This window comes from Eleutherodactylus coqui, chromosome 13 (genome assembly GCF_035609145.1).
Source record: "Eleutherodactylus coqui strain aEleCoq1 chromosome 13, aEleCoq1.hap1, whole genome shotgun sequence".
Taxonomy (NCBI): domain Eukaryota; kingdom Metazoa; phylum Chordata; class Amphibia; order Anura; family Eleutherodactylidae; genus Eleutherodactylus; species Eleutherodactylus coqui.
This window is the reverse complement of record NC_089849.1, coordinates 91486650-91511761: the sequence shown is the minus strand read 5'-3', so window position 1 is coordinate 91511761 and position 25112 is coordinate 91486650. Positions and strand designations below refer to the sequence as shown.

The 25112-nt window shown below is 47.1% G+C and overlaps 1 protein-coding gene across 2 annotated transcripts in view; it reads left to right on the top strand.

Moving 5' to 3' along the window:
• Window positions 1-25112, top strand: part of ARHGAP44 (Rho GTPase activating protein 44) — a 160247-nt gene that overhangs the window by 98197 nt on the left and 36938 nt on the right. For both annotated transcript variants that reach the window (XM_066588132.1, XM_066588131.1), the window contains exons 11-14: window positions 5580-5691; window positions 6024-6105; window positions 16453-16533; window positions 22228-22341. In XM_066588132.1, the coding sequence (XP_066444229.1) occupies window positions 5580-5691; window positions 6024-6105; window positions 16453-16533; window positions 22228-22341 (389 nt within the window). The remainder of the gene's footprint in view (window positions 1-5579; window positions 5692-6023; window positions 6106-16452; window positions 16534-22227; window positions 22342-25112) is intronic.

The following is a 25112-nucleotide window of genomic DNA, read 5'->3' as shown; positions in this document are numbered from 1 at the left end:
TTATATGGTACATTCAGCGGTGCTCTTGCAAAATAAAACTCGTCCTGCAAAGAAATTTTTTTTAAAAATTATGAATTTTTTTTTAAAGCTGGGATGAAAAATGAAAATAGAGAAATGAAAAATGTCTGCCGCGGGAGGTTGGATCTTGCGCTGTGATAACTGCATGCATCAGAAACCCCTCCCACACATTTTGGCCAATGGCAAGAAGACTTTACCAGTAATGTAGACTTTTACATGCAAAATCTTCCAGCCAAGTTGTAAGGAGCCTAGTGCAAGCAAGACGCGTCAGACAGCGAGCAGAACACATGAAAATACTGAGGCAACGAAGCACTAAGGCCGGATTCAAACGAGCGTATGCGTATTTGCGCATGCATTTGCGTCTCATCTTTGCAGAATGGGCATTGCACAGTTGCGCACACAGTTCTGCTTTTTCTGTACACACAAAAAAATACAAAACAGCGCTTTCAGCCATTGTAATGGCCAATCAGTTTGATGACTCCTAAATGTCCTCCTTCCCTGCGCAAATGCGCAGAAAAATAGAACATGCTGCTTATTTTTTTTGTGCAACCAAATGCGCATGCAAAATACATGAATGTGGACCAAACCATTGAAATCAATGGGTTCACTTTTCTGTATAGGGCGCTTGCAAATACGCTTGTGTGAATCCAGCCTAATGGCGCCTTCAGATGAGCATATGTACAAATACGCTCGCCTCAGTGCAACATATTTGTGCGGTGAACGAAGCATGTTTGCATGAATGCCTGCGTACTTTATTGTACGTATTTGCGCAGGCACAGCATGTTCACACGGGCCGGGGACATACCCTAGACCTGGGTTAAATGGCTAAATGAGGTCCTGGTGGGTTTTGTGCAGCGTATTGCACATTCCCTTGTGTATTATGGGTGCACTCGCGCACCTCCCATAGATTTCTGTGGGGACCCTTGGTGTGAAAATACACACGAAAATAGCGCATGTTGTTTTTCTTTTGCGCGTGCGCTAAATGCGTGCAAAAAAGTCATTAATGAGCATGAATAGAGATGAGCGAGCATACTCGCTAAGGACAATTATTCGATCAAGCATTGTCCTTAGCGAGTACCTGCCGCTCGGAAGAAAAGGTTCGGCTGCCGGCGCGGGTGACAGATCTCCCCTCCAGTGCTCCCCGCTCTCCCCCGCCGCTGCCGGCAGCCGAATCTTTTCTTCCAAGCGGGCAGGTACTCGCTAAGGGCAATGCTTGATCAAGTATTGAGTATGAGTATTTCATAGTTCCAGCCCTATTTGCCACAATCCGCGTCATCACAGCCAAGTTGTCCTGCTACATATGCCCATCACATCCGCACCTTTGCCGTCTCTCCTCTCTTTCTCCCGGTCATTCACAGTTTATAAAACATATTTCCAAGTTAATTTAAGGTCAGAGGAAAAGGGAGAGAATCGGAAAGCTTTGAAACTCCGCAGCTGGGATTCATTTCCACTTCCCGTGGGGTAGCCTGCATTCCTAGCAGTATTTCACTGTGTGCAAAAACTATGCTGAGAACATTACTGGTAACCTGGACAGTTACCAGATCCACTTAAAGGAGAAGTGTCCAGAGAAAATGCCTGATCTTGCACCAGGGGCGTAACTATAGTAGGTGCAGGGGATGCAGTCGCACCCGGGCCCAGGAGCGTTAGGGGGCCCATAAGGCCTCTCTTCTCCATATAGGGAGCCCAATACTATTAATAAAACATTATAATTAGGGGCCCTGCTACACATTTTGCATTGGGGCCCAGGAGCTTTAAGTTACGCCTCTGTCTTGCACAGTTCATTTACAGCAACCATATGTCATGTAAGATGGAAAGCAAACAGGAAGACTACTTTTGCAGGTTACTCTGCTGCTTTTAGGGGCAGTCTATAAAAGTCTCTTTTTTTATTTAAATGCTATGTGTCCTTGTACAGATCTTCAAATACGACCCTTTTGCAAGGGCCAATGATTGAAGGAAAATGTTCCTATGAACATTCGTACCCAATTATTGGCCCATGGTAACGTGTCACATGTCAGCCAACAAGGGTATTGTTTCTCCTTATGGAGAGCATCTAGGAGGTGTAAGGAGACTTATGAGGTCATGCATGCTCCTCTGGGAAATATGCAACTGAGAAGATGGAATAATACCTCTACAGTGCCACCTATTGGAAGGTAGCATTCCTGTAAGTCAATGTTAGACTCTGTAAACAAGTCTTGTAACAATAACTGGGAATTATAAGTCAAAGCCATAAATCATACGCAGGCAGCTGTTTTGGGGTGATGGCCCCTCATCAGTGTGCAGTGTGGCTTAGCTAGTGAGAGGGCTGTAGATTTAGGTCAGGAAGGGAATAGTTTTTCCTTAGGGAGAGCACCTAGGAGGTTTATGAGGAGACTTATAAGGCCATGCATGCTCCTCTGGGAAATATGCAAATGGGAAGATGGAACAATACCTCTACAGCGCCACCTATGTGAAGTCGGCATTCCTGCGAGTCAGTGTTAGACTCTTAAAACAAGTTTTGTAAGAATGACTGGGAATTGTAAGCCTGCTGCACACTGATGAGGGGCTGTCTGTGTATGGTTTCTGGCTTTGGCTTACAATTCCTAGTCATTCCTAGTCATTTTTACAAGACTTGTTTAAAGAGTCTAACATTGACTTACAGGAATTCTGTCTTCCAATAGGTGGCGCTGCAGAGGTATTGTTCCATTTTTCCATTTGCTGGTATCAGCCAGTAATCAAGCAAAATCTCATTTATCGCCTGATCACATGCTTTATGTAGGCAAAAAAAAGCTCACTCATTGGCAACCCATCTTCCTATCTAAAAGGGAATGTGCTGTCGATAAATGTAATCTGTATGGGGACAAACAATCAGACTACGGACTTTTGTCCCTATCCCAGCATTGTTAAGGGATTGTGTCACCAGACCGAGAAAATACCTAAATGGACCTTTTACTACAGCCATATTGTTTTCATACAGCCGAGGGGTAAGCAATAATTACGAAGCTCTAAATAAGGCAGTTTTGAAACCTAATCTATATTAGTAAAGTAGTTTTGATATCTGTTAGATAATCATTTTTCCTTCCCTACGCTGGCCCTTTAAATGAAGTGCAAATGTAACATGACATAATGCAATATTGTTACCCTGTAACAAGAAAGAAGTATTGTTTTCGTATCATCCATTGTAATCCTCATAAGATTTGCATGATGACACCTAATGTTGTTGGCAGGGTAAGCAATGTTCCACTGACAGATAACTCCAGCCCGGTGATCATTAGCAAGTGGTAGCGACGCTCAAAGGCAGGCAGTAGTATTACAGTGTACTGAAGTTAGCAGCATGCAGTGCATGACTATATCTGAGGATGCTACTAGAGATGAGCGAGCATACTCGCTAAGGACAATTACTCGATCGAGCATTGTCCTTAGCGAGTACCTGCCCGCTCGGAAGAAAAGGTTCGGCTGCCGGCGCGGGTGAGAGGTGAGTTGGGGCCATGAGCAGGGGGGAGAGAGGGAGAGAGAGATCTCCCCTTCGTTCCTCCCCGCTCTCCCCCGCCGCTCCCCGCCCGCCGCCGGCAGCCGAACCTTTTCTTCCGAGCGGTCAGGTACTCGCTAAGGACAATGCTCGATCGAGTAATTGCCCTTAGCGAGTATGCTCGCTCATCTCTAGATGCTACACATCAGTTGTAGGAAATGTAAGTTGAAAAATAGAAGGTTTTACCTGTAGTAACAAATTAGATTTCAGTGCTCATTTTTTTTAAAGCCCTAATTGCTTTCTACGGGCTTCTTCTCATTTCCGTTGCAGCAGTTGTGATAAATCCCCCCCAACATAACTGCATTGCATCCATCAACCACAGAACAATTACAAAGTTGCTAGATAGTTGTCCTCCCTCGTCAAACTGTTACAAATCCTGTTTAGTAGTTTTATAGTTTCTGGGAAAGCTGGATGACAACCAAGAAAGCCACAGGTGTAAACCCAACTGGGTTACCCAGATTTCCCAGGCACCAGAATGGCAAATATGCCTATTTATAAGACTACTAGCTTACCCGTCGCGCGTTGCTGCGAAGACAGACAGACATACATTTGTTTTTATATATCTAGATAACAACCAATCACAGCGCAGCTTTTTTAGGTTACCTCAGTGGTATAATATATAACAACCAATCACAGCGCAGCTTTTTTAGGTTACCTCAGTGGTATAATATATAACAACCAATCACAGCGCAGCTTTTTTAGGTTACCTCAGTGGTATAATATATAACAACCAATCACAGCGCAGCTTTCATGTTACCTCAGCTTTATAATATATAACACCCAATCACAGGGCAGCTTATATGTTACCTCAGCAGTATAAAATATAACAACCAATCACAGTGCAGCTTTTATATTACGTCAGCAGTAAGAGAAATAACAACCAATCACAGCGCAACTTTTATTCTGCCTCAGCAATATAAAAAATAGCAACGAATCACAGCGCAGCATTCATTTTACCTCAGCGGTATAATATATAGCAACCAATCACAGCACAGCTTTTATTTTACCTCAGCATTCTGAGTATCCAGGAATTGCCTTGTGATACATTCGGCGGATGCATCATTTTGTAGTTGAACACTCATCCCGTTGCTCGTAATGCCTTTTGCTTTTGTGCTTGAGATGGAAATCAAACGATCTTTGTCTGGGGGGGCATAACTGTCGACGATGCTCGCACGCGTGCCACCTATCGTAGGATAGATGTACTATGCCAGTAATCTTCCCAGGAGTGTACTCAGCAACGTCCCATTAACTTTTCCTATTTATGACATCAATGCTCGTGCCAAATTTCAAGTTTCTATTACATCGGGAAGCGAGAAAAGTCGATTCCGTACGTAAAATTTGGACGCCAATTGTTTTGCGCTTAAAATTGAATAATCAAGTTGGGACCCATTAACTTTTCCTATTTATGACATAATCAATGCTCGTGCCAAATTTCAAGTTTCTATGTGAGAAAATTACATTCCGTACGAAAAATTTGGACGCTAACTCTTTTGCGCATAGAATTGAATAATCGAGTTGGGACCCATTAGCTTTTCCTATTTATGACATAATCAATGCTCCTGCCAAATTTCATGTTTCCACAACATCGGGAAGTGAGAGAATTAGTGGCAGTGATGGAAATCGAACGATCTACGTGGGGGGGGGGGGGCGTAACTGTCGACGACACTCGCACGCGCGCCATTTATCGTAGGATAGTTGTACTATGCCTATAATCTTCCCAGGAGTGTACTCAACAACTTCCCAAAGTTTCATGGCGATCGGATGAATGGTGTAGTAGCGCATAAAGGACAAACAGACACACAGACAGACAAACAGACACACACACAGACAGACAGACATACACACACGCATACATTCAATTTTATATATATAGATATGACCACCCAGGTTTGCTATTAGGAGCCTCGGTGACAATGTAGAACAGTAGGAACTGAAACAAATGTCGTTATTGCCTGTCAGGAAAACACAGAGGGAATAAACTTGTGTTCTGCTTAATGAACAATTCTGCTCAGTTCTTGTATAACATCCGGGCTTCTTTCCTGCTTTTGTCCCCTAGGGGTTGTTCCGAGTTGCCCCCTCAGCCTCTAAGTTAAAGAAGTTGAAAGCTGCCCTGGATTGCTGCGTGGTGGATGTGGCTGAATACTCTGCTGACCCCCACGCCATTGCAGGTTTGTTGGCTTTCCACCAAGAGGCGCAGTGCTCAGCACAAGGTGTCCCGTAAAATGAATAGATGCTAAGAGTGCCCCCATTATATACAGTTCTGAGTAGCAATGATGATGTCACTTCATTCATGGATGGTAATGACACCATTTCTATTAACTAAAGACCCTAATAGTTGTCAAAAACCAAAGCAGCCCAAGGTCTATTAGCCCATTCAGCATACGTATGCCACGCTTAACACCTTGCTCCCACCGTTTTCTGTTCACTGTCTCACAGTATGGCCATGTTTTCAGGTTAAACTTCAGTACCACTTGCATTACCTTTGTACCATTTGTTTCAGGAGCATTGAAGTCTTACCTGCGGGAGCTTCCTGAACCTCTCATGACATTTGAGCTTTATGAAGAATGGATCCAAGCTTCCAAGTGAGTTTGGTTCTTTAGTCTGCTCCAGTGCATGCTGGGATTATGTTACAACAAAGTCTGTTTCTTTTCACTTTAGCTTCAAATGATAGTTTTGCTGATAGTTGACATATATTCACCTTTGAGCATCATTTCACAATTTATATTAATAATGCACACAAAAAGCAGAGTCACTGTGTACATACAGGATGTAACACTGGATCAGTAATGTATTCTACTCCAGAGCTGCACTCACTATTCTGCTGGTGGAGTCACTGTGTACATACATTACTTATCCTGTACTGCTCCTGAGTTACATCCTGCATTATACTCCAGAGCTGCACTCACTGTTCTGCTGGTGGAGTCACTGTGTACATACATTACTTATCCTGTACTGATCCTGAGTTACATCCTGTAGATCTTTTATTATAAAAGTATGAAACATAACAATAAAAGCAAACTGTAACAATAGTAAATAATAATAATACAACCGTATACAGAGATAAGGCCCTTCACCCAGAGTCCATGGTCCACAAACAAAAGAAACCCCATGTCTGGACTCCCCTCCCCCCTGCCGCACACTCGCACACACACTCAAAGCAAAACACAATATACCTAAAAGAAGAGCATCCAGCTATCCAGAAGATAAAACTAAAACTAAAGCTACAGGTCCAGCCGTACCGCACTGAAACCCCATCATAAACAAAATTAGGCAATAACGTAAACATAACATATATATATATACCAATAATTAACTAAATATGAAAATAAAGACCAAGCCAACCGGCATACAAAAATAACTAAAGAAATAGTTTTTCAAAAATTTTTTTTTTTTTTTTTTTTTTTTTTGGGTCCCCAGTGCAGCTCGGGGGCCATGCCTGCTCCATCAGTCCGTGCCCAGAGTTCTAAAGTTCAGGACGTGCCAAGCCACACCAGGGTTTTTTTGTTTTTTTTTTAATATATATAAACTGTACAACACTCTGCCTGCCGCAGCCTGGGGGCCATGCCCGCTCCACCAGTCCGTGCCCAGAGTTCAATGTTCGGGACGTGCCAGGCTACGGCTCAAGGCGTGAAACCACTCCCCCCCAACCCCCCACCCAACCTAACTACCACCCAGAACGTGAATATATACATATAAAACATACAATAACCAATATACATGACATACACGATATATATTAACATAACCCGAAAGCCTAAGGTCGGCTCACCTGCAGCCCTACTTCACTCCATTTTGCCCAAATCAAAACAAAAAGCTTTATGGTGCACTCACAGCCCGCCACCGGGATTGGAGGTGATAAGCCGGGCACAGACATCACAATGTACTATCCCTTGCATTTTCTCCCTATTCTTTCCCTAATTTGCCCTAGACTGTCCTTAGTCAGCCCCTCAGTCTGACCCTTCATGGAAACCTGTCCCTGCCCTATCCCTCCTCTCTCCCTATCCTGTCCCTATTCTCTCCCTACTCTGCCCCTAGAAAATTAAGAAAAACAAACTGTCCCTAACGAAATACAAGCCCTCTCCATAGGAGAGAAGCTTTAGATGTGCCCAGCCTCTCATACTCCAAAGAACGCACCTTCACCAGGTCACCCAGGATGTTCCTACATACCGTATCCACGGGGAGGACTTTCAGCTCCGTCGAGATTAAACACCGTGCACTCCAGATGTGGAACCTGACCACTAGGCTAACTAGAAATAAAGTGCAGCGGTCCCTGCCACCAAGGCCTCTGAACGCTCCATAAGCCCACTCCGCATAGGAGAGGTGTGCCAGCTGAGGCCAGCCTATGGAGACCCCTACCCGTTGGTATACCTCTGTATTAAAGGGGCACTGAAGCAGGAAATGCTCCATGCTTTCCAGCACGTCGCTGCACTCCTGACGGGGGCAACCCCTGTCAATCAGAGGCCTGCTCTTCAAGTTACCCCTTACATACAGTCTCCCGTGAAAGCAGCGCCAAGCCAAGTCCCAAAACTTCAAGGGGACCCGGGTTGAATTCAGTAAACGTAACCCTCCCTCCAGGTCCCGACTTGGGCAGTCCTTGAGCGCCAGGGGCTTCTGGAAATGGGTCAACAGGACTCTTTCGTCGAGGAGCCTCCTCGTCAGAGTCCTGATCTCCCACATCCCCAGACCCCACCGGCGTATCACCTTCAGAACCAAGGTAGCGTAAGCCGGGAGATGTCCGTGCTGCGTGCGAAGGTCCTTCACTCGCCCTCCTGTCTCCCATTCCTGGAAGAAGGGCCGAAACCATCCCCTGCAGGAGTAGACCCACGGAGGAGCCCTCTCTTGCCAGAGGTTGCCTATGTTGATCTTAAAAAAAGTGTTTACAAGAAACACCACGGGGTTGACCATAGACAACCCCCCTAGTCTCCTCGTGCGGTATGTAACATCTCTCCTGATCAGGTTCAACCTATTCCCCCACAACATTAGGAAGAACAGGTTGTAGACCCGAGTCCAGAGAGGTTCTGGCAAAATGCATACGCTGCCCAGGTAGATGAATAACGGGAGCAGGTATGTTTTGATCAGGCTAATTCTTTCCCGAAGGGTCAAAGACCAACCCTTCCACTGATTTACCTTGTGAGTTGCACCATCCAGCCTGTCCACCCAATTTTGCATGGGGTAATCCCCCTGGCCGAATTTGATGCCAAGTACTTTTGCTGAAGTTTGGGGCACCGGAAGGGTGTCCGGGAGATCAAACGTAGGATCCCCCCTTCCTAACCAGAGACTTTCACACTTATCCCAGTTGACCATAGACCCGGAAGCTTCCGAGTAGCGGTCCACCTCCGACACCACAAACTCCGCCTCCTCTCTCGAGGACACGAAGAGCGTGACATCATCGGCGTATGCCACTGCCCTCAGGGTAGCCTCCGGCACCGCCCGGTCCATCCCGACCCCTGCTATAGGTCCACAATCAACCCTCCTAAGGAAGGGATCTATCGCAAACGCATACAACAGGGGGCTTAGAGGACAGCCCTGACGGACGCCGGACCCCACCTCAAAAGGGCGGCCGGGCCAACCGTTCACCAGCGGGAAAGTCTCAGCCCCTGCATACAATGTTCGCAGCCAATCAACAAACCCCACTGGCAGGCCGTATCTCAGAAGGACGGACCAGAGGTACTCGTGATTAACCCGATCAAACGCTTTGGCCTGATCCAAGGACAGCAGGTACCCCTCCCAGTGACCAGCCCTACCCTGCTCCACTGCCTCCCGGACACCGAGAACAGCGCTAAAGGTGCTACGGCCTGGAACAGAGCAATGCTGCGCCCCCGAGAGGAGCCGGGGTGCAAACTTGACCAGCCGATTAAACAGCACTTTTGCCAGAACCTTCCTGTCCGTATTGAGAAGCGCTATGGGACGCCAGTTCTCAATACGGCTCGAGTCTTTACCTTTTGACAGAATGATCAAGGCCGACCTCCTCATTGACTTTGGCAGAGTGCCCGAGGAAAGACACTCATTTAATACCTCCGTCAAGAGGGGACTCAAGAGGTCCCTGAAGGTCTTATAATACTCGGATGTTAATCCATCCGGACCTGGCGACTTTTTGGGCCGGAGCCCATCAATCGCCAGTCTAACTTCCTCTTCTCTGATCTCTTCTGTCAAAACGCCAAGAGAGGTGTCTACCCCTGGCCCAGGGACAGCTTCAGCCAGGAAAGCCGACATCACTTCCGAATCTAGATCCCTCTTTCCCAAGAGTTGCGAGTAGTAGGATCTGACGACCTCCAGAATCCCTGATCTGGATCGATTCAGGGACCCCGTACTGTCAATCAGTCCAGTGACCACTTTACTATTCACTGACATCCTACAGTTTCTGTAAGGGTCGGGCGAGCGGTACTTCCCGAAATCCCTCTCAAAAACCAAGGATGCGTGTCTGTCATACTGGCACGTCTTGAGTAAAGATTTCACTCTGGAGATCTCCTCGCGGCTACCTACAGTCGAAACGAGATGTTCGAGTTTCCTCCTCAGGCCGTTGTACAGGCGGTACCTGTCCAGGCATCTGAGGTTGGAGAGCTCACGGAAGAACCTCGCCGCCCTCCTCTTGAACATCTCCCACCACTCTGACTTACTGCTACAGAGATCCAGTAATGGTACCTGGCTCTGCAGAAAATCCTCAAAGGACTGTCTTATCTCTGCTTCCTCCAGGAGTGATGAATTCAGTCTCCACAAACCTCTACCCATCCGGGGGGTCTCTGCAACATTCAGAGAAAACAATATTAGACAGTGATCGGAGAATTCCACCTCAACAACGGACACTGGTGAAGAGATGGCTTCCTCCTTCAAATAAAACCTGTCTATTCTAGACCTGCTCTGACCCCTATAAAAGGTGAATCCCTCGTGGCCTGGGGTGTGCCGGATGTGGACATCCACCAGGCGAGCCTCGCTAGCTATGCTATTAAGTGCGACGCTGTCAAAAGTCAACCGCCTGTCTCCAGAGCCTCCCCTATCGCGGGCTCTTGTGACTGCATTAAAGTCACCTCCAAAGACAACTTGGCGGCTGGTAAAAAGGTAGGGCTTGATCCTCATAAAGAGACTCTTCCTGTCCTTTTTTGACTGGGGACCGTAGATGTTTACAAGTCTCAATTCTTGTCCCTTCATGAGGACATCTAAGATCAGGCACCTTCCCATTTCTAATTCAATAACTCGTCGGCATTCAACCGCTGCGGTAAAAAGGACCGCCACTCCGCTATACGGCTCGGCCGCAAGAGACCAGTAGGAAGGGCCTGACCTCCACTCCCTTTTTGCCTTATGTATGGCTGCCAAATCGGACAGCCTGGTCTCCTGCAAGAATAAAATGTCGGCTTCAACGCGGCCGAGAAAATCAAAGGCCGCAAATCTAGCCGTATCCGACTTAATGCTGGCAACGTTAATTGATGCCAGAGTCAGCGGAGTGGGTGCCGCCATCATGAGTGATTAAATTAGATGGCTTTCTTCCTCACACCCGCTTCTTCGGGGTCAGAGGAAAGCCCCTTGCTTCTTTTTTTGGACACAGATGTGTCCATAGCAGGGGATCCCCCGACCCCATCGTCCTTGTTTCCAGGCTCCAGAGTAGCCCCCTCCCCGGAAGGAACTATGCCTCCACGAGTAGGAGACTCAGCGCCCCCTGTTGACCCTTTCTTTGCCCCAGGCACCTTGCCCTTCGCTTCCCCATCAGAGGAGGAAGAGATGTCTTGAAGGGCCCGGTACCTGTTGGAGAGTCCAACTGGAGGCGAGCTGGCTTCTCCTTCCAGTACTTTGCCAGGGGTGGGAGAAGATCTTGAATCCCCCCTTCGCTTTCTCCTAGTGGCACCTAGCTTACGCCGTTTCTCTAACCACCTCTTTCCTTCCTCATCCACACTCTCATAGTGGGAGGAATCTGAAGAGTTGGTATTTCTCTCCTCCCTCTGGATCCTCCTGTCCTCTTCATCCACTTCGCTGTCCCTCAAGGCCTCAGCCGCACAATTTGCTTCAGGAACAGGGGCCACCATTGACCCACCTGCTGTGGGCGCTCCTGTCAGCTCCCTGCTCCGTCTGCGTTTGTCCTGACGCCTCTGCTCAGCAGGCGTCTTTTGCCGGTTCTTCCCTGGCTCCTGAGCTCCTCCACCTCTGCTAGTCCCCTCACCCCCGGAGGCCGCACCATGGCCCCCATCCGTAGGGGCTGACACCGCATTGGCAAAGGAGCGTGGACAGCGACTGAATGGGTGACCGAGATCACCACACAGGTTACACCTAATCTCCGCACAGGAGGCGGCTAGATGACCCAGACCCCCACACAGAGCGCACTTCAAGGTCTTACAAGCGGCGCTCAAGTGTGAGGGGTCGCCGCACCTGTGGCAGAGCTTCGGCTGCCCCTGGTAAAAGGCCAGGATACGATCCCTGCCGAGGAAGGCTGCAGATGGAATGTGTGCCACTGAGTTACCTGAACGCTTCAGCTTGACCATAAACGTCCAGGCCCCGACCAGATGCCGTGCTCATCCCTGTTCTTTCTGGGCATGTCTGTCACCTCTCCGTATCGACCGAGCCACGTCATGATGTCAAAACAAGAAAGTGACTCGTTACGAGTCAAAACGGTCACCTTCTTGACTTCGTTCTGGCGAGACACCACCTGGATGGCAAAGTCTCGCCAGCCGGGCTCGCTTTTCATCAGCTCGTAATTCCCCCAGAAGAGTTCTAGACCCTCTGGGCGAACGAAGCTGATGTCAAACTCAGACGTGCCGAAGGGATGGATTAGGGCAAAGATGTCAACCGCCCTGAAGCCCATCTTCAGTAGAAGCTCCACTACCCTCGCCCTCGGGGGGCATGTATCATTGCCCCTCCAACGAAGACGGACCACATTCCTACGACCTGCGTCCTGCCCGGGTGTTGGTAGGGACCATACGGTCTCCCCCCTTTGCTCTCGGAAGGCTCCTAAGCCGTGTCTCTCTGTCCAAAGAGATAGGTTCACCTCTCTTCCTCCAACTGTGATTGAACTCTCCCCCTTCCGTAGAGCCCCCAGGAGGCGCTGTTGCAATACGCCCTCTCTAGAGCCTGGAGACAAGGAGGACCCTTCCCCTCCAGCAGCGACACTGGCATAACTCCTACCAGCTGTCGTCGCCGCCGGAGGGGCGACTGGAACCTGTGATGTACCCTGACTATCCCCAGAACCTGTGCCTATATTTACAGTAGGTTCCCCTGTGCTGAGAACAGTAGCTTCAGCCCGTACCTCCGAGTGCGTCGGAGCATCAGACTCGCGGGCTGCACCAGACACATCCACACCTTTCATACCAAGACCTTTCATTCCAAGACCCTCTGGACCGGACTTGGGGTTAGAAGCAGCTTTTTTATTTTGGGCCTTGGTAGACCTGGGGGGTGGCACTGCTGCCCCATCTTGCGCAGCTGCAACCACCGTAATGACCCCCCCATGGTCAGCACTCTGCATTCCGGCAGTATTAACATTTTTATTTTTGCTTTTTCCTTTACATTTGCCAGCAGCCTCCACATCACTGGGTGCCTGGGACCTAGGCTGGGACCTAGACTGAGGGACCCCTGTAGACCGACCTGTCGCACGGGGGACCCCCGATCCCGCAGCACCCTCCGCATCACTGGCCTTACTGGCGCTGGCAGTTCCGCCACTGCCAAACTCTTTTGCCACCTTGCCTTGTCCTGTGCTGGCCGCCCTGCTGGCTGTTTCTGTCACTGCACTAACTGAAACAGGGACAGGGGACCTGGCCAGTTTAACTCCTTTATCCCTGTTCCCATGTTCAAAACCCACTGCAGAGTCAGAAACCGGGGTTCTCAGGGTGGGGGTGCCCTGATCCGACTTTGCAGCCAAACCAGCGCCCCCCGTCACAAACACAAATTTCTCCTGCATCAAATTCTTTTTTTTTCCTTTTTTCGCCTTGATTTTCACTTCCTCCTCTGGTAAATCATCACCAAACTTAAGGCTGCTCATATTAGGGGGGGATTCCAACAGCCTTATCTGCTGCATTATTAAAGCGCCCCCATCGCTTTTATCTTCTTCTGGATCAGAATCCCCGGAGGTTAGAGGCAGCGCAACCTGCTCCGGCCGGAGGCTGCTGGTGGTTGTAGTGCCACTCTGGGTCTGCTCTCCTGAGCAGACAGGCTGCTCCCTCAGACTGTCCTGGTAGGTGTCCTCCTCAGAACAGTCACCACTGCTGTCTCCATCGCTGGAGTGATCAGCCTCCTTGTGACCGCTGTGTCCTGACGCCATCTTGGAGAACCTATCACTGTTTATTAATTTTTCCCTAAAGGGACCACTTTGCTCAAGAATCCTGTCCCTCTCTTCCTTGCACCTTTGTATGCAGTCTTTACAGTCCTGTATGGACTTGCTGATTGCATCTCTTTTTCCTTTAGCGGCGGTCTGGTCCTTCAGTGACCTGGCCGACCGCAGCTTCTCCTTCTGCAGGAGGATTTCTCTCCCCGCTCGCTCATAATCCGCCATGCTGGTGGCCAGACGGGAGGCCAGCTCTACCACAGACTCCCCTTTCCGACGATCACTCCACTGTGGCTTACCTTCTTTGCTGAGCGTTTGGCTGCGAGTCTGACTGCGGGTCATCATTTCGCTTCCGGCGCTGTCAGATGCGGCTGTACCAACCTGCTGGGCCATGTCACTGCGCCTGCGACCCGGACCCTCTCTCTTCGCAGCTTTACTAGCTGCTCCGGCTTTCCTGGTTGTTGCTGCTGAAACCACGTATGCCGCCAGCGCCGCTGATGGTGTTGTCGCTGCCTTCTCAGCACTCCCCCCCCCTCCGACCGAAGCCGGGTGGGGGGGAATTGCGTGACTCCATAGAACAAGAAGCCCAGCTACGTGCTCTGATCCTGGGCTCCAAAACAGGCTTCCAGCTGGGACTGCAACCACACCCTGGTTCTCTGAGGAGCTCCAACAAACCACACCTTACTCCAGAGATGCACTCACTATTCTGCTGGTGAAGTCACTGTGTACATACATTACTTATCCTGTACTGATCCTGAGTTACATCCTGTATTATACTCCAGAGCTGCACTCACTATTCTGCTGGTGAAGTCACTGTGTACATACATTACTTATCCTGTACTGATCCTGAGTTACATCCTGTATTATACTCCAGAGCTGCACTCACTATTCTGCTGGTGGAGTCACTGTGTACATACATTACTTATCCTGTACTGATCCTGAGTTACATCCTGTATTATACTCCAGAGCTGCACTCACTGTTCTGCTGGTGGAGTCACTGTGTACATACATTACTTATCCTGTACTGATCCTGAGTGACATCCTGTATTATACTCCAGAGCTGCACTCACTATTCTGCTGGTGGAGTCACTGTGTACATACATTACTTATCCTGTACTGATCCTGAGTTACATGCTGTATTATACTCCAGAGCTGCACTCACTATTCTGCTGGCTTAGTCCCTGTGTACATACATTACTTATCCTGTACTCATCCTGAGTTACATCCTGTATTATACCCCAGAGCTGCACTCACTATACTGCTGGTGGAGTCACTGTGTACATACATTTCTTACCCTGTACTGATCCTGAGTTACATCCTGTATTATACCCCAGAGCTGCACTCACTATTCTGCTGGTGGAGTCACTGTGTACATACATTAGTTATCCTATACTGATCCTGAGTTACATCCTGTATTATACTCTAGAGCTGCACTCACTATTCTGCTGGTGGAGTCACTGTGTACATACATTACTTATCCAGAACTGATCCTGAGTTACATCCTGTATTATACCCCAGAGCTGCACTCACTATTCTGCTGGTGGAGTCACTGTGTACATACATTATTTATTCTCTACTGATCTTGTACTGTATTATACTCCAGAGCTGCACTCACTATTCTGCTGGTGGAGTCACTGTGTACATACATTACTTATCTGGTACTGATCCTGTACTGTATTATACTCCAGAGCTGCACTCACTATTCTGCTGGTGAAGTAACTGTGGCACTAGGGGGATGAAAAGTGTGCTAAAATAAACAAACAGCAATACTCGCCTCCCTCTGTACACTGCTTCCCTGCCAACGCTCTGGTTCTCTGTTTACTTTGGCAGCAGTGGATGCATGGTTTGTTAACCCACATGACCGCTACTACCAATAGGAGGCCAAGCAGGGACGTCAACAGTGATGTCCTTTCAGCTTATCTTGGGCTCCTACATAGAAGCCCACATGATAGGTTTACGGGACATCACCGAGCACCAGGCCTCAAAGAGATGGACCAGCCCTTTGGTGAGTATTTCTTTTATATAGTTCTGGGCACAGGGGTCCAAAACTATGTAAAAGAAATAACTTGGAGTGCCCCTTTAAGATAAATAATATATGTACAAAGTGACTCAACATATTATATAGATTCATTCTTTAGGGAAACTGTAGGATATCTTACGAAGGTGGGCATGGTCCTTAAAAAGAGTAATGTGGTGCATTAGTGTTGTAGCCATGCTTCTAGAGTGGCTGTACGTGGCACAACTGATGGGTGCTGCAGCGCTCAACAGCCATCCCAACCATTATCACTTCTTTACTGTCTCACTAAATTATTTACATTTTGCATTGTTCAATCCCTATAATCATCAGCACCCCACAAAGGCAGCAGAGTAGCTACGTGGTGGAGTCCTTACATCTGAATACGCCACAGATATTCGGCCCACCTTGTCAATGTCACAGAGCCATCTTTCTCGTATGGTGCAGAGTGTTGAGGCAGCAATATTTAGTCCTAAGCTCTCGCTCATGACCTCAAGGTTGTTAGCTCAATCCCCGCGTGGTTCAGGTAGTTCAAGGTTGACTTAGCCTTCCAAGGTTGGTGAAATGAGTACCCAGCTTGGTGGGGGGTAATAAATCAAAATTACCTGAAAGCGCTGTGGAATAAGTTGGCGCTATACAAATAACAAGTTTTTGGGGGTTTTTTGCCTCCTATAGCATCCAGGACCAGGACAAGAGGCTGCAGGCTCTGTGGAATTCATGTGAGAAACTACCAAAATCCAATTACAACAACTTCAAGTAAGTACAAAGCAAAACCTAGGGTTTCAAGTTATTGAGTTGTCCTGCCCTGGATGGTAATGACCACACGTCTGGTCACTATTGATTAACCCCTTAGTGACCACCCTATTTTTTGCCTTAAGAACCAAGTGATTTTCATTGTTGCATTGGAAGAGGCATAACGTATTACCATAGCAGTATGTTTTCTTAGGCACACGATGGATTGTTTACTGGCCTCACTCTGGGGTACATATAGTGCGTTGTATAACTTTTATTACATTTTTTGGGGCAGAGATGGAAAAACGCTCCAGAAATTCCACCAGTGTGTTTGGATTACCATTCGATTGAAAAATAACATAACTTTCTTATCTGATCAGCACCCTTAGGGCGTATTCAGACGATCGTATATCGGCTGGGTTTTCACGCCCAGCCGATATACGGCATCCCTCTCTGCAGGGGGAGGAAGCTGGAAGAGCTGGGAGCAGTGCTCTGAGCTCCCGCCCCCTCTCTGCCTCCTCTCCACCCCTCGCCACTATTTGCAATGGGAGGGGCGGAACAGAGGTGGAGCTATGCCCGGAACTTAGCTTTGCCCCCATCCCGCCCCCTCCCATCGCAAATAGGGGCGGAGAGGGGGTGGAGAGGAGGCAGGAGCTCAGTGCACTGCTCCTAGCTCTTCCAGCCTCCTCCCCCTGCAGAGAGAGACGCCGTATATCAGCTGGGCGTGAAAACCCAGCTGATATACGATCATCTGAATGCACCCTTACTGTCATACCAAGTTTATAGAGATGTTTTGTTTTATTTTTTACTACTTTTGCACAATAAAAACATGTTTTTTAAGAAAAACAACTGACTCTGCATTGTCGCAGTCGAAGACCCATAACACTTTTAACTTTCCGGTAAAGGAGCTCAGTGAGGGCTTGTTTTTTGCGGGAAAAGTTGTAGTTTTTATTGGTACCATTTTTAGGTACATGTGACTTTTGGATAGCTTTTTATTGTGGTTTTGGGAGGCAAAAATAGGAATTGTGGCATTACTTTTTTACAATTATCTTTACAGCATTCACCGTGTACGATAAATAAAATATTTTCATTGTTTGGGTCATTGTAATCATGCTAATACCTATTATTTGCTGATTTAAAAAAAAGCAAAAAAAACATTTTTTAAGTATTTTATCCATTTTAAAATGTTATTTTTTTGTGGGTAAAAATGTGTATTTTTTACTGCATTTTTTCTGTACATTAGGCTTTATTAACCTATTTTTTCACACTACTTTTTAGTTCCTGTAGAGGATTTGAAGAGGTGATTGTTTGATCTCTAGGATACTACACTGCATTACTTATGCAGTGCGTTCTATTAGGCCTATTGATGGCAGTCTATTAAAATGAATTCCATGGCAGACATGGAAACCTTTGCCAGGCTGCCATAGGAACCCATTGGTATCTTGCAATTTCATTATGTCTGAAAAAAGAGCCCCCTGCCCCCTCTGTCATCTGCCCCCCCCCCCCCCCCCGTCATCTGCCTCCATGCTGCAGTTGCTATTGATTGTGGTATGTAAGGGGTTAAACTGCCAGGATCTGAGGTTTCTCCATTCCTGGCTTTTAGGAGTCAACCAAGCTATTGCCTTAGGGTGCATTCACACGACCGTATATCGGCTGGGTTTTCACGCCCAGCCGATATACGGCGTCTCTCTCTGCAGGGGTAGGAGGCAGGAAGAGCAGTGCTCTGAGCTCCCGCCCTCTCTCTGCCTCCTCTCCACCCCTTCTCCACCCCTCTGCACTATTTGCAATGAGAGGAGGCGTAACGGGGCGGGGCTAAGCTTCAGTAATTAGCTTCACCCCCATCCCGCCTCTCCTCATTGAAAATAGTGCAGGGGGGTGGAGAGGAGGCAGAGAGGGGGCGGGAGCTCAGAGCACTGCTCCCGACTCTTTCAGCCTCCTCCCCCTGCAGAGAGGGACGCCGTATATCGGCTGGGCGTGAAAACCCAGCCGATATACGGTTGTCTGAATGCACCCTTAAAAAGATGTATGGGCAGGTTTATAGCCCATTAGTGAGGTCAGTAAAATGGTGTATTGGATGTCACAAAGGGGTTAAAGTTAATTTTATGCTGATTTGATTTATTTAGACAATGACCACACATAACATAAAATAAAGAAAAGTCAATTGATGCAGCATTATGGTAGCTGAAGCAAAGAGATGTTTTATTAACCCCTTAAGGACCAGGTTGTTTTGTACTTTAAAGGGGTTGTCCCGAGGCAGCAAGTGGGTCTATACACTTCTGTATGGCCATAATAATGCACTTTGTAATGTACATTGTGCATTAATTATGAGCCATACAGAAGTTATAAAAAGTTTTATACTTACCTGCTCCGTTGCTGGCGTCCTCGTCTCCATGGTGCCGACTAATTTTCGCCCTCCGATGGCCAAATTAGCCGCGCTTGCGCAGTCCGGGTCTTCTTCTTTTCTGAATGGGGCTCTGTGTAGCTCCGTGTAGCTCCGCCCTGTCACGTGCCGATTCCAGCCAATCAGGAGGCTGGAATCGGCAATGGACCGCACAGAAGCCCTGCGGTCCATGGAGACAGAGGATCCCGGCGGCCATCTTCAGCAGGTGAGTATGAAGACGCCGGACCGCCGGGATTCAGGTAAGCGCTGTGCGGGTTGTTTTTTTAACCCCTGCAGCGGGGTTGTCTCGCGCCGAACGGGGGTTTAAAAAAAAACAAACCCGTTTCGGCGCGGGACAACCCCTTTAAGGACCAGACTCTTTTTAGGGATTCTACCCATGTGGCGGTTTTACTGCTGTATTTTTTTACCTTTAGCTATCAAAATTATTTTTGCTGCATTTTTCTTTCCATGACATATAGGACTTTTTTTAAAATATCTTTTTCACTGACTTTTTTTTCCGTTTTTTAGTTTTATTGGGGGTAAAAAGCTAAAAAAATGATTTTTTTTAACATTTATAGTTTTTTTTAAATTATTTTTAGATCTACACTAAAATAAAGTATGGGAACAGGTTCCTCTATTTGCTTCGGATGTTTGGATATATAATATGTATGGTTTTGGTTTACAGGGCGCTTATAGCAATGTTTTTGGTTTGTGTTGGTTTTGGGTTATTTTCTTTCTTGCGTATATATTATTGTTTTATTCTGTAATTTTATTTTACTGATGTATGTAATTGTGTTTTTTTACTATCTATGTCCCCCATGACGTCATGTAAGACCTCTGGGGGACATTCACATTTTTTTTTTCCTTTATTTGACACTTTCCCACTGTAGCTCGGGCATCCATAAGAGCCACAGTTACAGGGGAAAGCAACCCCTGTAGTGACATTAGTCACTTGCAGAGCTGCCAGGGTCTAGTTTGACCCTCCCTGTATCAGGGAAGCATAAGGCAGAAAGGGTTAAAAACCCATCCTGCCTTCTGCTCCGGGTTATCAGCTGTCACTAACAGCTGATAACTCATTCCTGCCTCTGATTGATTACAGAGCAGGAGACTTAAAGCACCGCCATAATTTTACATATGGCGGGCTTTAAGCCCAGGACCAGCCGTCGCAAATTTACTGTGGCTGGTCCTAAACGGGTTAATTTAAAACAAAACTGTAGAAATTGCAATTTGCTTTCAGGATTTGCCAGCATCTAAAATGACCTTACCATTCCCCAACCTGACCGAACATCCGTACAGATTCCCCATAATGTGGCATCAGTTTAATAAACAGCAATTCTCCATTACAACCATACCAGATTTCATAGTTGAAAAAGTTAGGGGGGAAAAAAAGGACACCTGTCCATCATGTACAACACAAGACACCAACTTGTTATGGATGCCATCATTTCTGCCACTAACTTTGTGAAGACTTTTAGGGCTTGTGTCACTCCAAATAGTATTGAGCATGGATTAATATGTCCAAATTGCAATATTTTCTAGGTTTAAGCCTGTAAAACATTTGTTCTTGAACTGATCAAGTTTCTATAACTTCCTATAATTCCATCATGGACCTAATTGCCTTAAAGTGGTTGCCCACTTGTAAACTATTGATGGCTTACCCTCAGTATAAGTAATCAAGAGATTAGCAGGTTTTCCGTTGCCCCGGGATGCCTGCTCATCAGCTGTTCGCCAGTCATTTTAATGAGAACTTAACCTGCAATACGAAGCCTGGCCACTGCAGTAAGAACGGAGCTGCCTGCTTCCTGCAGAAATCAGCTTAGTGTACGAGCATGCCAGTCCAGCAAACAGCTGATCGTTGGAGGTTCCAGGTGAATGAACTCTGTCAGTCTACTATTGATGACCTATCTTGAGGATAGGCCATTAATAGTTTATCACTGGACAACCCATTTAACACCTTAGTGACCACCCTATCGTGTTTTTACGTCCTGCGGTTGAAGGATGTGTATGGAGGGAGATCGCGCTGCTATCTCCATCCATACATCGCAGGTGTCAGCTGTTTCTTACAGTGTGGCCAATCGGGGCTGTTAACCCTTTAAATGCCGCTGTCAAATCTGACAGCGGTATTTAAATCTACAGCCTCCCCGCGATGAAATCGGGAGAGCCGTGCAGGTGTCATGGCAGCGGGGGGCCTTCTGAAAGGCCCCAGGGCTGTCATGGCAGAATGCCTATCAAGCCATCCCCGTGAGGATGTTGTGGTCCCCACTGGGGACTAAAAGAAAATGTAAAAATAAGAATAACGTTTTATTAATTATTTAAAAAATATATATATAAAAGTTTTTTTATTAAAAAACCCTTTTGGCTTACAATTAAAAATCTAAATAATAAAACAATAATACATATTTGATATCGCTACGTCGGTAAAAGTCTGATCTATCAAAGTAATGCATTATTTACCGCACACCGTGAACGTCGTCCCGAAAAAAAAAAAAAGAATGCCAGAAATGCGCTTTTTTTAGTCACCCTGTTGCCAAGAAAAAAATCGAATAAAAAGTGATCAAAAAGTCATATCTATTCTATCTAGTCATACTGTGTAAATTGAAGAATGTTCTCCCAGAAGCTGCTCACTCAAGACACGTTATCAGTCGAGGAAGAAGCCTCTGCTAACCAGCTATCCCACATGGTAGGAGAGGGCTAATGGCAAGAGTCAGCAATGAGCCTGCTAAACATGAAGACGAGAGAGGACACAGCCATTGACCATAGGGGAGAGTCAAAAGGAAAATAGCCAGTGGCTCCTCATGGAGTCTTACATTGGTAACCTCCTGTCCCATATAGTTTTTTGTTCGGTGACGGGACAACATGCAGCTCAGACGTGATCCGATTGTTTATTCTCCCTGTCCCGTGGAGGATGAGAGCGTCCCCACTTTTAAAATGATCTGGATGGTTCCTGTTTCACTATCTGCACTATCTTCTCCTCCTATACTGTTATTGGCCTTCTACCAGTCCCTAGTTTAAACACTCCTCCAACCTTCTAGCCATCTTCTCCCCAGGACAGCTGCACCCTTCCCTTTAAGATGTAGCCCATCCCCACGATAGAACCTGTAGCCGGCAGCAAAGTCAGCCCAGTTCTCCAAGAACCCAATACTCCGGTCTTCCTCCACTAACTCTTAAGTCTTTTGTCTGCCTCCCTAATCTCTTGCTGCCTGTCTGCCTCGCATGGTGCAGGTATTATTTTAGAAAATGGCTTGACTGGCTCTAGCACTTGATGCCTCGTTTGCACTATTCCTTTTTCATGCTACTTGTTACACTAAAAACTCTTAACTGCTTTCATTTCCTTTCAGGTATGTAATCAAATTTCTGTCCAAGTTAACGGAACATCAGGATGCCAACAAGATGACTCCCAGCAATATGGCAATTGTGCTGGGACCTAATCTTCTCTGGCCACAGGCAGAAGGGTAAGTGTTCAGACCTTCTGGTAAATTCAGAGGGGTTTTGTCAGTAGACATGCATTTGTGGTCTGCACGCAATAAGCATGTCCCCTAGTAACTGTACAGTGTGATGCAGACTGCTGTTTCTCACCATTTGGCCATTTCTCGGTGCCGTTGTCTCATTGATACGGCCTATCATGGCTCCGCGGCTCTACTGGGCTTCAGAGCAGAGTTCTCTCCCAGCATGAGTAGTGCTGGCTTCTTTGCAATCCTCACATTCCAATTCTGCCCTTCCCATTATCAGAGGTCTAAAGCTGCGTCCCACTCACTGCAGCCAGACTGGCTGCAGAGTGGGCTCCAGACTGAACTGTGCATGCGCGGGTACCTAGCAGTACAGCACATGCGCTAGTATTTAGAGATGGCCGGGAATGCTGCCTTTCCAGCAAATGCAGTGTGCCTACATCACTTGTGATGTGATGTCGACTGCCCCGGGCCGGAAGCTACTGCATAGGATCAAGGTGATGTTAGTGGAATCGGTGAAAACATGCAGGTTTGGGTCACATGACTCATCCTATGATTGCCATAATGAAGAAGAAAAGCACACGCAAATAGATTGAGGAGTTGGTGGAGCAGGGACGTAGGTACAAATGCCACATCTTTGTTTTAATGATAAAAGCCTTTAAACGTAATTTGAACAGTGAGGTGCAGAGCATTGCTCCCTTTAAGTTGCTCAGCCACACAGCCCAGAAGCTATCTCTCCTCAGGGAAAGTCCACTTACCCACAGATTTGCTGGTCTCTCCTCTTAATGACCAGGCAGAGTGCTTGTGAATCACTCTGTCCAATCATAGAGAAAACTGTGCTTCTGTACTATAAGAACCACACAGTCCTCTGTGTCCCTCCCTGCGTTTCTTTCTGAGATCACTGCAGGGAACTGAAACATCATTGTTCACCTCATGTTGCAGCCAGTGCAGCGTCCGAGAAGCGGGCCACGGCCTAGGAGACAGCGGGATAGAGTTTGGGCCTTGTTACGGTGGCTCTACCGTCACCCACCTGGAGGGTAACCGGTGATACGTCCCAGGGATTACCTTTAGTCCTCTTTTGTGTTTTGTGACGCCACCGTTTCTTCTGCAGCGGGGAATTCCTAGATGGAGGAGTAAACCCTCTCTCGCTTGGCTTCCTTGAGGGAATTCCTAGTTGGCAGAATAAATCCAGACACACGGGTACTATTTAAGACACAGCCTCCGGAAACGGACGGGCAACTAGTCATTTTACTGGAACTTGGTTGCAAACGTCTTTCCGTAAATAACAATTTAGCAGCGTCTTGACAAGTGATGTGACAGGGAGAACTCACAGGATGCAGGAGAAACCACAGCCACCGTTATCTGTAGGTCCTGGCCCGGTACCACTCCTTCCTTTCTGTCTCTACCGGTCCACACTCACAAGCGGAAAACACGCTGCCGAGATTCGGGGAATATTGGGCCCGCAGACATTAGGCCATCCTTTCAGCTTAATGGGTTAAAGGTACCCACAGACAACTGCCTTGTACGCCTCTTTAGAAAGAAGTCACTCGAGACTCCCTAGCACACCTTGCATACACATATATAAAGTACAGTCACGTGATTGACAAAGAGATACATTACCCAGACATCAGACACTTAACACATACAATGCTGCAGGTTATGCAATGCACTCACACAACACAAAAGACACGGACAACACAACATTGAGCATACACACTTTGTAGGAGGGTCTCCGTAGTACTGGGCCATTACACCAGGATAACACTAGAGCCTAGAGAGGAGAGTAACCAGTAGAATTGGTTCTTCCACTACCTTTTATCTGGGTTCCTAAAATTAACCATTTGACTGCACTAGACCACCGGGGATTCTTGCATTAACCCCTTCACTACCCTAGACCACCAGGAATAGTATCATGTATTACACAGGATGTGGACAATCTTCACTCTGCTGGACCTGGATGCTGTTTAATATAGTTTGTCTCATTATGTGGCCTTGTATGTCTGACTGTTGCTTGGCTAATGATTAGGACCTCATAGTTTATATATAACATTTATTTGATGGAGTTCGGTATTGCCCAGCTTAAAATGAATAGCGCCCACCCCTATCCACCCTGCTCACTAGCTACAAAGGCTTAGAAGAACTTTGGAGATGAACATTAAAATGGAGCTCTAACTTTGATTAGTGTTGACTCTACACTCCGTGAATTTGATATCTAGTATCCATTTTTCTCTCATTTTTAGTTTGTTCAGATTTCTGTTTGAAGCTCCCATCCAGGGGTTCCATCATAAATGGCAGAAAAAATAGTACTATTTTTTTCCTTTACAATGCTGTAAACCTTACAGAATCCATTGTAGTCCATGGGTTCTGACAGATGCCGCTGGCTTTCATTATTTGGTGCATCCAACATGCTGTTTTCTCCATTCTGCTGTTCCATGCTTGAACGGAAGTTTTGTGAGCTAAAATGTTTTGCTTTATGTCTAAGAGCTGCTGCACACTGGTGAGAGCGATATTGGGATGTGATTGACGCCCCAGTATCACTGTTGCAATCCTTCTGAAGCCCTGGATGCGAAGGGTTTCTGCAGGGAAACAGCCTCCCATCCCAGCATGGCTGAAGGAATCTCCTGCTGTGGCTGTCACAGTGATGGGGGGACTCCCCGCGGGGATGAAGGAATCCCCTGTCACAGCCACAGCAGGAGATAGTAATCTTCTCCCATTCATTTCAATGGAGTCAGCAGCATTAGCCCCATTGAAATCAATGGGAGATGCTTGCAGTCCTC